Source organism: Xiphophorus couchianus, chromosome 14 (assembly GCF_001444195.1).
Source record: "Xiphophorus couchianus chromosome 14, X_couchianus-1.0, whole genome shotgun sequence".
NCBI lineage: Eukaryota > Metazoa > Chordata > Actinopteri > Cyprinodontiformes > Poeciliidae > Xiphophorus > Xiphophorus couchianus.
The window spans coordinates 11,981,354-11,995,451 of NC_040241.1; the positions used below are offsets into that span (position 1 = coordinate 11,981,354).

At 39.9% G+C, this 14,098-nt stretch overlaps 2 protein-coding genes across 2 annotated transcripts; both read left to right on the plus strand.

The window, feature by feature from the left end:
- The first annotated feature begins 7,669 nt into the window (after positions 1-7,669).
- Positions 7,670-8,782, plus strand: LOC114158038 (RING finger protein 227). Its single transcript, XM_028039346.1, has 2 exons — positions 7,670-8,166; positions 8,438-8,782. The coding sequence occupies exons 1-2, from the start codon at positions 7,716-7,718 to the stop codon at positions 8,494-8,496; spliced, it is 510 nt and encodes a 169-aa protein (XP_027895147.1). The 5' UTR covers positions 7,670-7,715; the 3' UTR covers positions 8,497-8,782.
- Positions 8,783-8,989: 207 nt separating this feature from the next.
- Positions 8,990-12,881, plus strand: LOC114158037 (uncharacterized). Its single transcript, XM_028039345.1, has 3 exons — positions 8,990-9,266; positions 9,397-9,458; positions 10,238-12,881. Exons 1-3 carry the CDS (start codon positions 9,097-9,099, stop codon positions 12,817-12,819), a joined length of 2,814 nt encoding a protein of 937 aa, XP_027895146.1. The 5' UTR covers positions 8,990-9,096; the 3' UTR covers positions 12,820-12,881.
- Positions 12,882-14,098: the final 1,217 nt, after the last annotated feature.

The window sequence follows — 14,098 nt, forward strand, 5'->3', positions numbered from 1 at the left end:
CACGTGTATTTGTGTTGGAGCACGTTCACTGACTTCTGGTTTAGTCATCTACAGGAATCGTCCACTGACTCATTGAACATAAGAAATCTTGGGGGAAGTACAAACAGTTTGAGAAGAGCTGCTAAAGGGGACTTGTGCGTTGTGTGGTTTATAATTACTGGAAATGGGGAAGTTCAGTTTTCAAGTGGATCTGAGAACAACAGAAAGAATCTGGTCATTTTTGCTTCTTTGATTTTGGTGCAAAAAACATTTGATTTCCAGTTTGTCAAATTGTCTCGTTTTCTTCGAAAAAAAGATCTTGATCAACAGTGCTTCATGAAAGGTCATTCAACATTTTTCTTTAGGATTGGTCAGCTGTCATGACCATTTCAGAATATGAATGTGCTCAAAAATAAAGAAACAAAACTAGAAAAAGAAAACAAAATAAAAAGTGTCAGGCTTGGCATGAACACTGTGTGAAAGTCACCATAAACAAGGTGGGGGAACCAAAAAACATCTGACTTCATACTTCTTTCATTCTGTTAAATTTTGAACTACTTATTCTTTTTTATTATTATTGTTGTTGTTGTTGTTATTGTTATTATTATATTAATATTAATATTTGTTCTAAAATACTACTTTCCTTCTGTTAAGCATTCTTGTCTTTAATATATTTCATGGGTTTTTAAAGAAATTGTACAAACCAAGTCTTTATCTCATTCCGCTGAGGCTCAGGTAAAAATTGTCTGCTAGTTTGTCTTTTATGTGTTGACACAGTCCAGAATCATCCATTAATTTTGGAGCATGTGTGCACAAATAATGTAGAGATCAGCATAAACTCATGATGTTACATTATGTTATGGTAAAATCTTAATGTACTAGCAAAAATGTGAAATAGTAGCATCTGAAAATCATGTGGATGCTATTTTTGCATTTTCCCCCCGTAGTTATACATTTCTGAAAACAATTCAGAATGACATAACTCAGATTAATACTGAATCCTGTCCAAATCCACCAGATTCACCACCACAGTTATTACAGCACACCTCCAACATCAGAACCTGCTAGAGTAAAAAAAAAAAAAACTTGCTCTTTTATGCTAGTGGCAGATCATTACTCTCTAGCTTTTGTGGATGTTTACATCTTTTAACTATATTTTCTTCCACAGAACACCACCACTGACAACGACAATGAAATGATTGCTTTTGGAAGAGATTACTTCATCACTTTAACCCGTGTCATGTCTAATATGTAACTTAGCTTACAGTAAAAACTGTGCTTGCAGACTTCACTGAGCTTTTGCACCGACTGAATGGAAACACGACAAGCGAGCCGGCTGTCAGATGAAATAATGGAAGGGTTCGCATGTGTTCTTCATTATCAACAACTAAACGGGGAAAAGTGGGTCCCCAGGGCCTAAACATGAGCAGTCACAGACTGTGAGGTATGATTCAGTGTTTGGCAACTGTCAAATGAACCAATAAGCCAATGGGGTGACTATCCAAGACAAACAGAAACATTTCCAGTCACTGGTTACATAAGGCCACAGACCTGGAAAACAAGGATTTATTTTCTCTTTTACCAAGTAATTTGATAAAAAACTGCTAAACTTAAATAGTTTGCTGTTGTAGGAGGGATTTGAATTCTAGAGGATTTACGGACCTCCAGACTTTATGGATCTGTTCCCATCACAGAGTTGTATTAGTTTCATTTTTAACAAGCCAGTCTGACTTAACTCTTATCTGGGAAACAATAACTACTGCAACTTTGTTTTCATATTCAGTAGATTCGGCTCATTCACAGACATCCTAAATATGACTTTTCTTCATAAGTAAAAACTGAATGGACACATTCACTGTCAAAAATTACTTCATACTTCATAATATATAGTAAATTTGGACTCTTAATAATTCAAACACCTTGTAAGCAGCTCCAGGTGAATGTATTTGTTAATGCATAACGATAAGGTAACGTTGTGTCAAACCTTTGAATTTCTGTAGAAATAAGCACATTACATTGTTTGTAGATTTGTTTAACGTAGATTGACACATCTGTGCCTGTTGTTTGTGGTTTGCTTCCAAATTTCACATGGGAACAACTAAAAGCCAATCTGGTGCTGACGGCGGTGGTAGGAGGTAGGATTGTTGCTTTGGAGATTGGGTCTCTTTTGCATCACCCCATGGCAACCTGAAGCTTTTCCTCTCACATCTGTGCAATCAGAGCAAAAATAAACTACATCACATGACCTAATGTGCGTATTTCTTAAAGAAGAAGTCACTAATTGTGAGCTCAAAATGACATAACGTGGTTGGATAGAAAAAAAAAATGGCATCATCCCTTCTTTGAAGCAGATAAAATGGAAACTCACCTGCAGCAGAGCCTTTTGATCAGAGCTCTCTTTAGTTCCTCCTCCCAGGATGGGTACTTTCCCTCTCACACACATCCATAAATGTTGCCATGCTGAGACAGATCACCTCTCGCCTCTGAGTCTTCAAAGCCAAAGCTTTGATATTCCAAATCTACGAGCCTGAGCTCGTGTTTTGTTCCACCTCAGCTGGTTTCTCTCCTCTTCTCCGTCTGGTCCCTCATGAGGTGTCTCTCTGGTTGTCTTGCCAGTAATTAAACCCTTGGTGATGACAAGGTAACCGAGACACAAAGGACAGAAAATGACAGATAGGAGTCTCTTTATCATGACTTAAAGTGCTCGGCTCGCACATTATGTTATTACGGTTCATCACAGTCAGCGCTTTGTGGTTTAAAAGTGTGAAGCAGGGAGTCATTACTGATATCTCCACTTTATTGTGTGCTCCTGTTGATGTTGAGACAATCCTATTTAATAGTGCTAATAAGACGGTTTACTTTAATAGGATGGTTTACAACCTAATGCGCCCCGGCTTCCATCAGCAATGTTTCAGATACTTACCCCAAGGAAGTGAAATTATCCAGGAAATGTGGCAGGATTTAAAGTTCCCTGAAGCAAGGAATAATTATACACACATTATTAAAGGAGGAAGTATGGAAATCTCTCTTAGACTTCAAAACATCTGACTCACAAAATTAGGGGGCTAAACAATCTTGATCAGGCCAACAAATAGGATCCGAACCTGCTTTGTGGAGCAGGTTATGTGAGAAATAAGACTGAAACCTTGGAAAAACAGAAAGAGGACTCAACACGCTCAAGATCTTCCTACATGTAAAAAGAAGCTAGAGTTTCAACCAAATGATATTGTCTTACTCTCAGCAAACATTCAGTGTACTTACATCTGGGTTTTCATTATAAAAAGCATTTACAAAAAGGCAACTGAAGAAAGGAAGGTCAGCTTGGAGTTTATCACGTCTCAGCCGTGTGAAAAGATGACTCAAATATGTGGAGCGTTTCACGTGGACGTGTTGATATGAAATGAAAGCTTCACAATCAAAAGTCAATGGGGCTGAGTATGAGAGCTAAGGTACGTGAAGAGTAAGCAATAAAGTGTAAACTGATTAATTATTAACATCTGCAAAAAATAGGACAACCTGTTCAGAAGAGCCCAGCTGTATGCTTACTCTGTTTGGTTTTTAGAGAAACCACAACTGGCGGCATAATTAAAAATGTATTTTTGATTATGTCAAAAGAACTCAATCAAAATAGCTCTTCCCATGGCGATAGTTTTACCTATTTAAGCAGAGTTCTGTTAAAAGGTGAATCAATTTGTTAAATGCAGTAGGAAACTCTCCTACTGTCTTTTTTTAAGTGGGGTTTTGTTGATTGGGGGTCATATTATCTTACATGCATCAGATTTCATCAAACAGATTATCTTTAAAGCTCTATCTGTCAATCAAGACAGGAGCAAAGACCAAATCCAACTCCAGTTTCAAAATATTGTTATTGAATGTCGACTCTTTTATCCGTCTGTCTTTGAAAGTTTTGATAAATCCTGTGATGTACTGGCAATCTGTGTAGGCCACCTGTGTTAAACTCAAGGCCTGGGGGCCAAATCTGGCCCACCACAGCTTTTTATGTGTCCCTCTAGACTCCAAATTACATCAATAAGTCCCTCCAGTTTTTCACAAATCCACAAAATTCACACAAAATCAACAGATCCACACACTTTTTCTGATTTTACTGACATTTTTAATCAAAATTGGCCTAAACCATTGGGTTTAAGCGACTGCTGCCTCAGCCTTACTTGATGTCAAGTTATAGTCTGTGACCAATACAGTGATTAATAAAATGTCGCATTTAACATCACATATTGGCGCAAATATCGTAAAAATTCCTTACAAATCATTTTAAATTAGCGCCACAAAATCTGCGATTTTGACTGCAAAGACCCACAAAAACAATCACAAAGTCCTGGATGGACTGATCAATGTGAAAAGATGCTCAATATTATTTCATTTTAACAGACACTTACTGAATGCAATAAGCTATGAATTGATAATTGAATAATTTTATTGGCTTTATCAATACGTTCTGCCACAACCGGCCCTTTAAAAACATTGAGATTTTTGATATGGCCCAAAATGAAAATGAGTCTGACACCACTGGTCTAGGTTGTACCCTGGCTCTTGCCCCATGACCACCACAGTGATCCCTAAAGCCCTGCAAGGATTTGTGGGTATAGACAAGTGATGGATGGAAAGACACTCACTGTTCATAATCTACAAAGCCTCATTTTGAAGGGCATCAGTGGACTTCCACTTTAGTTAAAGTGAGGTTTGAACAACACAAAACAAAACCAACAAAAACCCAGTAATGAGCAATGGGCTTGCTTGTTTGATTTCCAGTTGATTTACAAAGACTGGTTAGGAATTATGTAAACTTGAGCGGAACTTTGAAAAGCGGTTATTTTCCTACAGCAGTGATTGTTTATTGGAAGGAAGTTAATTTGGAGGCGGGTCTGTATGCCTGGGGTAAAAATATACAACATGTCATTCAGCTTTCAAATATCTAAACATACAAAAAAAAATTGCTTGATCCTCGCTGGATGTTCAGATAACCTACGAAGCAGCCTAAAAATGAAGAACAACGTGTGAGAACTCACTTTGTCTTGTTATTTATTTACCCTGGAGATCCAAGGGATGACGCTGTTCCACGTATTTCAAAACAATTTCAGACGATCCCATGGCGATCAACATTATTTGAGTTCGGAAACCATTCTAAACAGTTGCTAATCTTGATTCATAGGTACTGCACCCAGAGACAAGACAGGGCAATTCTCAGAAAATACATCTAAAAAAAGCCCAGAACTACACCTAAAACAAGCCCCAACAAGTTCAACAAGACGATCAGAGAACACAATCATGGAAAAACCGGAACAGGTTTGGCTGGTTTAAAAAGGACATCACCGCACGGCTGGGGTTTTCTTCTGAAAGCACCTTCAGTTCCACCTGAGCCACCTAACATGTTTTGGCCATTACCCAAAGATCCTTATTAGGCGAAAACAAACAACATATAAGGATAAGCAAGCCTATATCTGCTGTCAAGCACGGCAGTGGAGGTATAATGATTTGGATTGTTTTGAAGCCACAGAACATTGAACTGACTATGTGCTAGCTAGCCTATCCTAAGATAGTTGGAAGGTGTATTACCTCTGCAGTATGACTTTGTTTTAGTTATATAGTATTAAATATAGTGCCTTGCATCATGTTTAATAGTTAAAAGACCAGATTACTTTTAATTTATTTATTTTTTCCGTGGACTTTAACTACTGTTTTGGAAGACATGGCTGATCTGTCACATTAGCTAAACATATTTTACATGTGTTTTATAGTGACTCATAAAAGGCCTATTTTTTCATTACATAGTCTTTTGCTGCTTGGTTGGCGTTATTACATAACGGTCCAGACGGAGAAAAATGGGTGGAAAAGGTTTTTATCAAAGAGCAGAGTGTAAAATGATTGTTTTAGCTGAACATTAAGCTGATATCAGAGTACCTCAGCGAACTCAGATCTGAAACTTGTTTTGAAGAAGTTTGAAAAGCTGGTGAAAAACACGCTGTTCAGTTTGGCTATAAAAGAGACAGAGCGGTAAGGGTGCAGCAGGGCCATCTTTAACAATGTTTTTAGAGGCAGCAAATCACCTTATTTCTTTATTAATTAAATTTATTTAGATTTTTAATTATATTATTGACTTGTTTTCACACATAAGATTAACATTTTTATCATTACTTACTATGCAATCGCTGAAGATGTGGATTAATGTTTTTCTATTGTCTTTGTTCCATTCTCTGGAGTTCAGCAGGGTCATGGTCTTGTCCCTCTTGTTTTATTGTTTTCTTAAACACTAACGATCAGCAGAGTCACCAGGGTCACCACATCATGAAATCTGCTGACGGTGGGTAAAGTCTGTCAGATGGTGTGAATCATTGTTTATTTAACATTTAGGTTGCAAAAACTGGAATATTGCTGATTTTAGTAGGAACTCATATGTCATCCAGCCGTTCAGCAGGAAAACACCTTGGAACAGTAACTGTGTAAAAAGTCGCACTATGACTTTATCACAAGTTTTACAGTTTTAATATTGGCATAACCTTTAATGTTTTATTTTTGCATTATTGACTATGTTCTTATTATTCAACCTGCTGAGAAAGACACTTATTGTTAAAAAAAAAAAAAAGTAGCAACACAGCAGGACTTCCCACTTACTCAATAACTGTTTTCCCAAAAGTTTTGGGTTTGTTTCTTTTTGCTTTTTATTGTTTCTCAGCTTGCACCAGACATGACCTAACAGACTTACGGTAAGTTCAGCTCTGAAAGAAAGAGCTGGAAGGCATTAAAAAAAAAAGCTCTAAACAAATATCTGAAAAACATTGTTAGATCTGCACACTGAGACATTCACAGAGGAACACACACACACAGAGACACGCACACACCTACACACACACAGAGAGACACACACACACACCTACACACACAGAGACACACGCACACCCACACCCACACCCACACACCCCCACACACGCACAAACACACACACACACACACACACACACAGTGCTTTTAGTTTGTGATTTTTGGCCTAGATCCCAGCGGATATCACCATGAAAGGAGTTCATTCTCATGGTGGAAACACTGGTAGGAGGCGCGATGGCAGGAGGTTTCTGTCTGACGTATTTCTGGAGTAAATCTCCCTCCACGGGGTCAGGAGAGAGGACGGACATGTAGGGCAAATCTCGAGAAAGGATATTACTATAATAGGGCATCATATCAACTTGACATTGGTTATTGTATTGATTATTGTAGTTTTTGAGTCTTCATTTGAAACATCTGTAGGACTTTTACAGCTGTTTGTGGTCAAGCTTCGTCTACTGAAATATTTCAAAAGAAATCTGAATTGAATAAAAATGTTAAAAACCAGGCTTCATTAACTCATTTCATCAACAATGATATTTTAGTACCGCTTTTAAAGGGCTAACATAAGTGTTTATTTAGATGTTTGTTCTTTTTAACAATATTTAGACAAAGCAATGTCATCCGTTCAGTTGTTTCTGTGAAATTGAACTGGAGGGATTGTGTTCATGCGTGTGAGTGCGTTTGGTAATGATCTATAAATGAACAGAAGACGGTCAGTTTAATGCCCCACTGGGTGTGTGGAGATCGGTCACGTCACGCAGTCCCATAAGGTTTCGTTGCGTCATGTTACTTTGCACTCGTCCAGTTTAGTCCCTCCCGTTCCGGGGAAGAACTATAAAAAGGGAGCGAAGGCTCCGACACCGGATCACACACAACAGTAGAGAAGGAAAACATCGAATATGATCTCAGAGATTGAGTGCGGAGTTTGTTACCGGACCTACAACGCGGCTCGCCGCTGTCCACGGGAGCTCCACTGTAAGCACACCTTCTGCGAGAGCTGCCTCCGGGCTTTGAGCCGCCCGCTGCTGCCGGGGGCGGACCGGTCAATAGATTGCCCGCTATGCCGACACAGCACCCCGCTGACCGCAGAGGGGAACATCAGGACCGAGCTGAGGGTGGATGAGTCCGCCCTGGAGCGGCTGATGACCGCGGGGGTCCTAGACCGGGAGGAGGACCCGGACGACGAGGAGGATGAGGGCGGAGAAGCTCCAGAGTGTGAGAGGGAAGTCCCAGAGGCTGAAGCCGAGGAAAGTGACTCCTCTGCGGGGCTCAGAGGTGGGAGGCTCCGGCGGTCCTGGACCAAAGTTTGGAGGAAGATAAGCGGCAAGAGCTCTCAACAGAGACCAAATGGTAAACAGACGATTATTTATTGGTTGTTCGTAGTATTATAAATTATTATTATTATTATTATTATTATTACACAATTACACGGTTGTTTAAATAGCTCCTCTATTTGTTAACATTTCAACTGTAATCAGTAGGTGTTTTAATTCATGTTGGAACGTTAAAAAATGGTAAATTTGGACTAACTCCAAATTAAGTCCAGTTTTTCTAACAAGCTACTTTAGTCTTCTAACGCTTCATTCCTGACCTTGTCTTTTGTCTTTTGTCTGTTTTACAGATTGTCTGACCACTGATGACCTGAGGAACATGGCCATGATGTCCTGCTACATGTTCTGAGCTGCTCACAGACCCATAACGTGATATTTATTGTTGCAGCTGCACTGGATGAAGATCACGAAATCTTGCTGGCAAGACACATGGACACATAACCATTATTTTAATGCTTTATTCTAATGGTCCACTTTTAATATTTCACTGCCAAAAAATGGTTTCTTTAAGATGCTTTAATGATCCTCAAGTGGATTTATTTAATATTTATTGTTTTTTAATGTATGAGCTATATATGTTTTTTTTACAGTATTGTATTTATAAAGACTAATAAATTGATTATTGTTTTAAATAATTGTTGCTTGTTTTTTTTTTTTTTTTGCGAGTGCATGATACATTTGGAAAACTTTGTGTGAATCAACAAGTTATAAAAACTTAGAGTTAATTAAAAAAACAAAACATAAAGAAGAAAATATGATCAACAATAAAGACATTTTTTTTGCTAAAATGTGATGTAAGTACTGTAGATCTAATATGCCGAGTCTCCTTGATGTGGAGACTCAGACTCCAATGCCGCGTGTTCAGTAGGTGGCGGTATGCACCTTAAAGTTGCTTGCAATCCGCCAATAATAGAAAAGAAGAAGAAGACTCCAATGCCGTTCACCTGCAATGCCAGGTGAACGGCATTGCCTCCAATCAGCAGCAGCACAGCTTCTCAACATGACAACAGAGACGCATGAAAACACGACTGCTGCTATTTTTACGCCTTTCTTTAGAGAATCATACAAACCTTGGCGGAAGCTGTCAGTCATGTCCGGCAACTTTGTTCTCTTCTCAAGGTAAATGGCTGGTTTTAATGTTTCTTCAAGTTCCATTCACAGGATTTTAAACTAGTGGTAATCCTGAATGGCAACAAAGCAGCTCTTGAGAAAGAACAGGGAGCCTCAAGGTGTGTTTTTCTCTCTGCAGACTCTTTGTGGGGATCTGTGCTGCTGTCATACTGATTGTCATGTGTTCACACGCTGCAGGAGGTGAGCATGAGCATCTGCTTCCAATGTACCAATGCTAAACTGTAGCTTCAGCGGTGTTCTGTTGTGTGGAAAATGAAACTGATTTCTAAGTTTTTGTTAGAAGTGTACATAATTTTCCTTTTAAGATGAATGAATTTATTTTTTCAAATGGGTTTTAAACTTTTAAAACAAACCTAATCTCAAGGCCCTTTGCAAGATGTGCAGGTCTGATTAACTCTGTTGAGTCCAAATTCAGTTCATCTCAGTTCAGTCATGAAGTCAAATTCAAATCTAGTTTTGCTCCGTCCAGTTCCATCTAATCTAAAATATTGGACCACCCATCATGGTAAAGTTGTCTTGCTTAATCTAAATTAGCTGGGTTACTGAAACAGACCCCACTTTGACACAAAATCCACACACAAGTTCAACAATGCTGAGGTTGGGAATATTCCTGAAATGTGAGGTAGCCTACATTATCTATCCACAAACCAGTTTTAGTGGTTGTTGAGGATCGTTGTCCTGTCCAGCATTAGCAGGGATGAATTTATGGACTTTAAGTCATTTTTAATAAGAGAAAAATCATCAAAAATGTCAAAGTTGTGTGTTTTTTTATTGTTGACATTGAAGTTGAATGTTTTATTATTAACTGGATGAAGAATGGGTCAAATTAATTACTACAAGGCCAAAAAGAATGAGTCATTCTGATGAATGTATGTAAACGTCTGACCAGAACTTTATCACCAGTTTAATCATCCAACATTTAATAAAAGCATACATTTGTTGTATTCCTTTTTTTTCAGCCAGTCCAGCAGTACCTATAATCCAAAAGACGGTGAAGTACAGGATCCTGAGACGACTCAGTCCTGAGCAACAGGTTCCCTGCTTAGCTGGTCAGCTGGGCGAAGAACAAGAAGTCCAAACACCAGCAGACGCCCTGTTGATCAGCAATCATCAGTCCTATCCTGTCCACTTTACTCAAGGTAGCTTTAGTTACAGTCAGAACAGCCTCGATAAGACGCGGCCTCGAGTGAAAATAATCAAACTACAGAGAGGTGGAATGATGAGGCCAGCAAGCAGCATTTTCACCACTCATTCCCTGTACAAAGAACCAGGGTTTGATGAATCCAGAATGCCTGACAACAGTCTCCCTCAGAAAGATGAAAACACTGAAAATATGTACAACTCTAACATTAACTGGATTAAATATCCAAAGAAACCTGGCAGCGAAGGAGGAATCCCAATGACTCCCCTATCAAAGGTAGATGAAGACAAGTCTGCAAGAAAGTTGAATTCTGTTTTTCCATCCCAGGCAGGTAGACTTCAGAGTGCTCAACTTCTAACCCAAAGGGGGCTTGGCAGTGACTTTTTGGAAACAAATCTGCTTCCCACAGTCAGAGTCCAGAGCGGTGCCGGTAGGATGCAACTAAAAAACTTCTTTGACTTTACAAATCAGGCTTGGGGTGGTGTTCAATCTCTCAGCAACAGTTTAAGCATTATTAAACGAAACCCAAGCCAAGAAAAGCCAACATCCATCTCAAAATTCCCACAGAACCAAAACTCTGTAAGCAGTAAAGAAATGCTGGAACACAATAACATCCAGTCGTATCTCTTTAAAGAATCTCCAGCTCAGATTTACACCGTGAAGAATGTTGGGCAAAAAGCTTTTAGAGGACAGAGAAATACTGCTAATTGGGCCCAGAAACAAAGCCTTTCTGGGACACAAGAGAAAAGTAGATTTATTTCTAATCTCAATCATTTTACCAGAACAGACCCAAAGAAGGAGGAATCTGAAGCCCAAATTGGTTTTGGTAGACGTCAGGTAATTTTCTATCCCACTCCACACAAGGCTGCTGCCCCTACACCAGGTTTTCTGCATCCTGTTTCAGAGAACAAGAATCGGCAAAATCTTGTCTCTGCAGTTCATTCTCAAGATAGCAGAAAGGCATTTGGTGTACTGCAAGACAGAGTCAACATGACTTCAAGAGAGCTGAGACAGGAGTGCACAGCAGGTCAGTCTGTTAAAAGATTTCATCGCCTCAATGGGCTCACCAACCCTGAGAGGAAACCTGAGGAGACGTCTGGTCCGTCCTCTGCAGAGAGAACACAGTGCACCCTGGATAAAGGAGTAGACACTGGGTTTAAATTTTCAAATGCTTATCCCTTATCACAAAAGTACAGCTTTGGCCAGAAAAGAGCTGCTGCTACAACTACCACACCAGCTAAACTGGGCATGGTAAAAATGAGTCCACCTTCTCCTGTAACCCAAGTCAGCAGCACAACCACTGTTCAACCCTTCACGTCAATGCTCAAAAGTCAGCAGCCTGAAACTGGGGCAAGCATGAACAGAAATGAGAACAGATTCAGGCCCTACAAGGGAAGGTTTGGTCTAGAAGGATATGGCAGCCAACCACTTGAGGGAGCCAAAGCTTTACCTCAGAGCGCAGACTCGCCCGTGCCCGTCAAACCCAAACCAAGTTTCAAAGGGTTTGAACTCAGGAGCTCTGAGGTCTCCAGACCCAAACCCATCATGATTTACAGATTGTACAATCAAAGAGACGACAAGGAGCCAGGTAGCAGTGGTGACTTTAAAATGCCTCCAGAAATTGTAAGAGCAGATGGCTCAATCTCAAGATTTACATCCAACAAGGCCCAGATTCTTCAGAGGTTTCTGCCCAGTAAAAACCGAACTGTAGGCACTCGCAGCAGAACCAGCTGGAAATATCCAGCATGGATTTCTCCAATAGTCTCTTCATCTCTTTATCTGAGCTCACTAGAGCAGTCCACAGATGAACTGAAACCGAAAGCAGCTGACGGAAACAAACCTACCGCAGAGGAGGTGCCTAAGTTCAGGACCCTCACCAGCCGCACAGTGAGGGGCAAACGGGTGAAGCTGACCCAAACTGGCAGCAGAAGGTTCCTCAGACCTATCGCCATCAATTCAACAGGCAACTCGGTCATACGCAGGCTGCCCAGGGTGAAAGCCGTCACGTACGAGGACGTCCTGGGAAGTGCTTCCTTCAGCAGTGTGAGGTCTCCGGGTCGTCATCAGGATCGTTTCCCAAACGTGACGACTGTTCGGGGAGAAGGCTGGAGCTCAAAATCAGATGATGTCAAGAACATGAGCGGAAGTCCTAAAGCAAACGTCACCACCGAGGAGACGGCGAGTGTTTATAGGAAGGAAGAAGCAGACAATGAAGTAGAAACGTCAGATTTGTTTTTCGAGAGTGAAGGAAGTGGAAATTTGGATTTGTCCGACGTTTTATCAACCGCATCAGAGAACGGGCCAGCAGGAAATGATCTGCTGGAGCTCGACTACCTCCGAAAATCCACTGGCAACGTCTCCTTCAAATCGCTGAGTAAATCACATCTGGAGCAGCAATAGAAATGTGCTAAAGTGTTCCCTTCTTGGAGCAGCTCTAACGAATAAACATTTTTGGAAAACCACGTGGTTGTTTTTGTTCTTTGTGCTGATGATGCCTTAACAAAAAGGGAATCCACTCTTTGATTTAAGTTTGGAAAAGATGGTGCAGAACAGAAAGACAAGCTTGTTTTTGTACAATTCAAAATGTTAAGTTGTCTCCAGAATTTAACTGGGGTGGATAGTTACTGAATAGACAAATGTCTTCCAGTTGGCAACAAGTTATTTAACCCAACTGATGTAATAAGTAGCTTCTCATTTCTTAAACGACTGTATTGAAAGACGCATCCTGTGGTCATGAAAAAGATGTCTAAGAACGATCAAATTATGGGTAAGCATCAAGCAGTGATTTCAAAAACTACTGAAACTCAGTTGAGAACTTTTCAACGTTTCATTAAAAACTGGAAGGATAGAAGGGAACCATACTCTTTAAATAAGAAATGTGGCCAGAAAAAAAACCCTGATTGGCCTTCATTAGTGTTCATTTAAATTCTTGGTGGCACTAAAAAAGAAGACCACCAATCAGTGAGGTTAACAGGAAGAAATTGATTAAATTGTTAAAGGAGCATAAAAGTAATGTGTAATCTGATGAGTCCTCCTCTGGAAGAGAAGCAGATGAAGGGATCAACCCCTCATGTTTGGTGTCTACTGTGCAGGGGCAGCACTATAATCTGGGGTTGCTGCAGTTAATCAGGTCCAGGTTCAGTACCATCATACAGTCAGCTGACCTCCTGAGCGTACCCTTTCAAATCATCAGGGATTTGAACGGGTTAGATTCACTGTCAGTGCGATGACATTGGATGAAAGATTCAATGTCAACAAGCCAAAAAGAACTCATTTTATTCTTATTGAAAAAAGTGTCCACTTTTATAATTTGCACTTTCAATGACTTTACTATCACTGATTAAAGTGCCAGCAGCTTGACTGTGCTTGGAACTTTTTTTGCATTTTCATATCTTAAATGGACAGCAGGTAACATACTGGCCACTTGCAACTGCTCCACAGAAGGACTTTGTTGTTTTTTTAAAATGTGGAGATTTACTCATACCTGCAGTTGGTCTGAATAAACAAAAGCACACTGGAGCCAAGTACAAGACAGGTTGGAGATAATGGGGTTGCGTTACTGTTTTTAATCAAGGAAATGTAAGAAACTTTGGGGCAGGACTCTTCCTGCTTCCTTTGCAACGTCTTTAATATTATTTTATAATTTTAGAAATGGTTTTAATTCCTGGATGTATCTTTT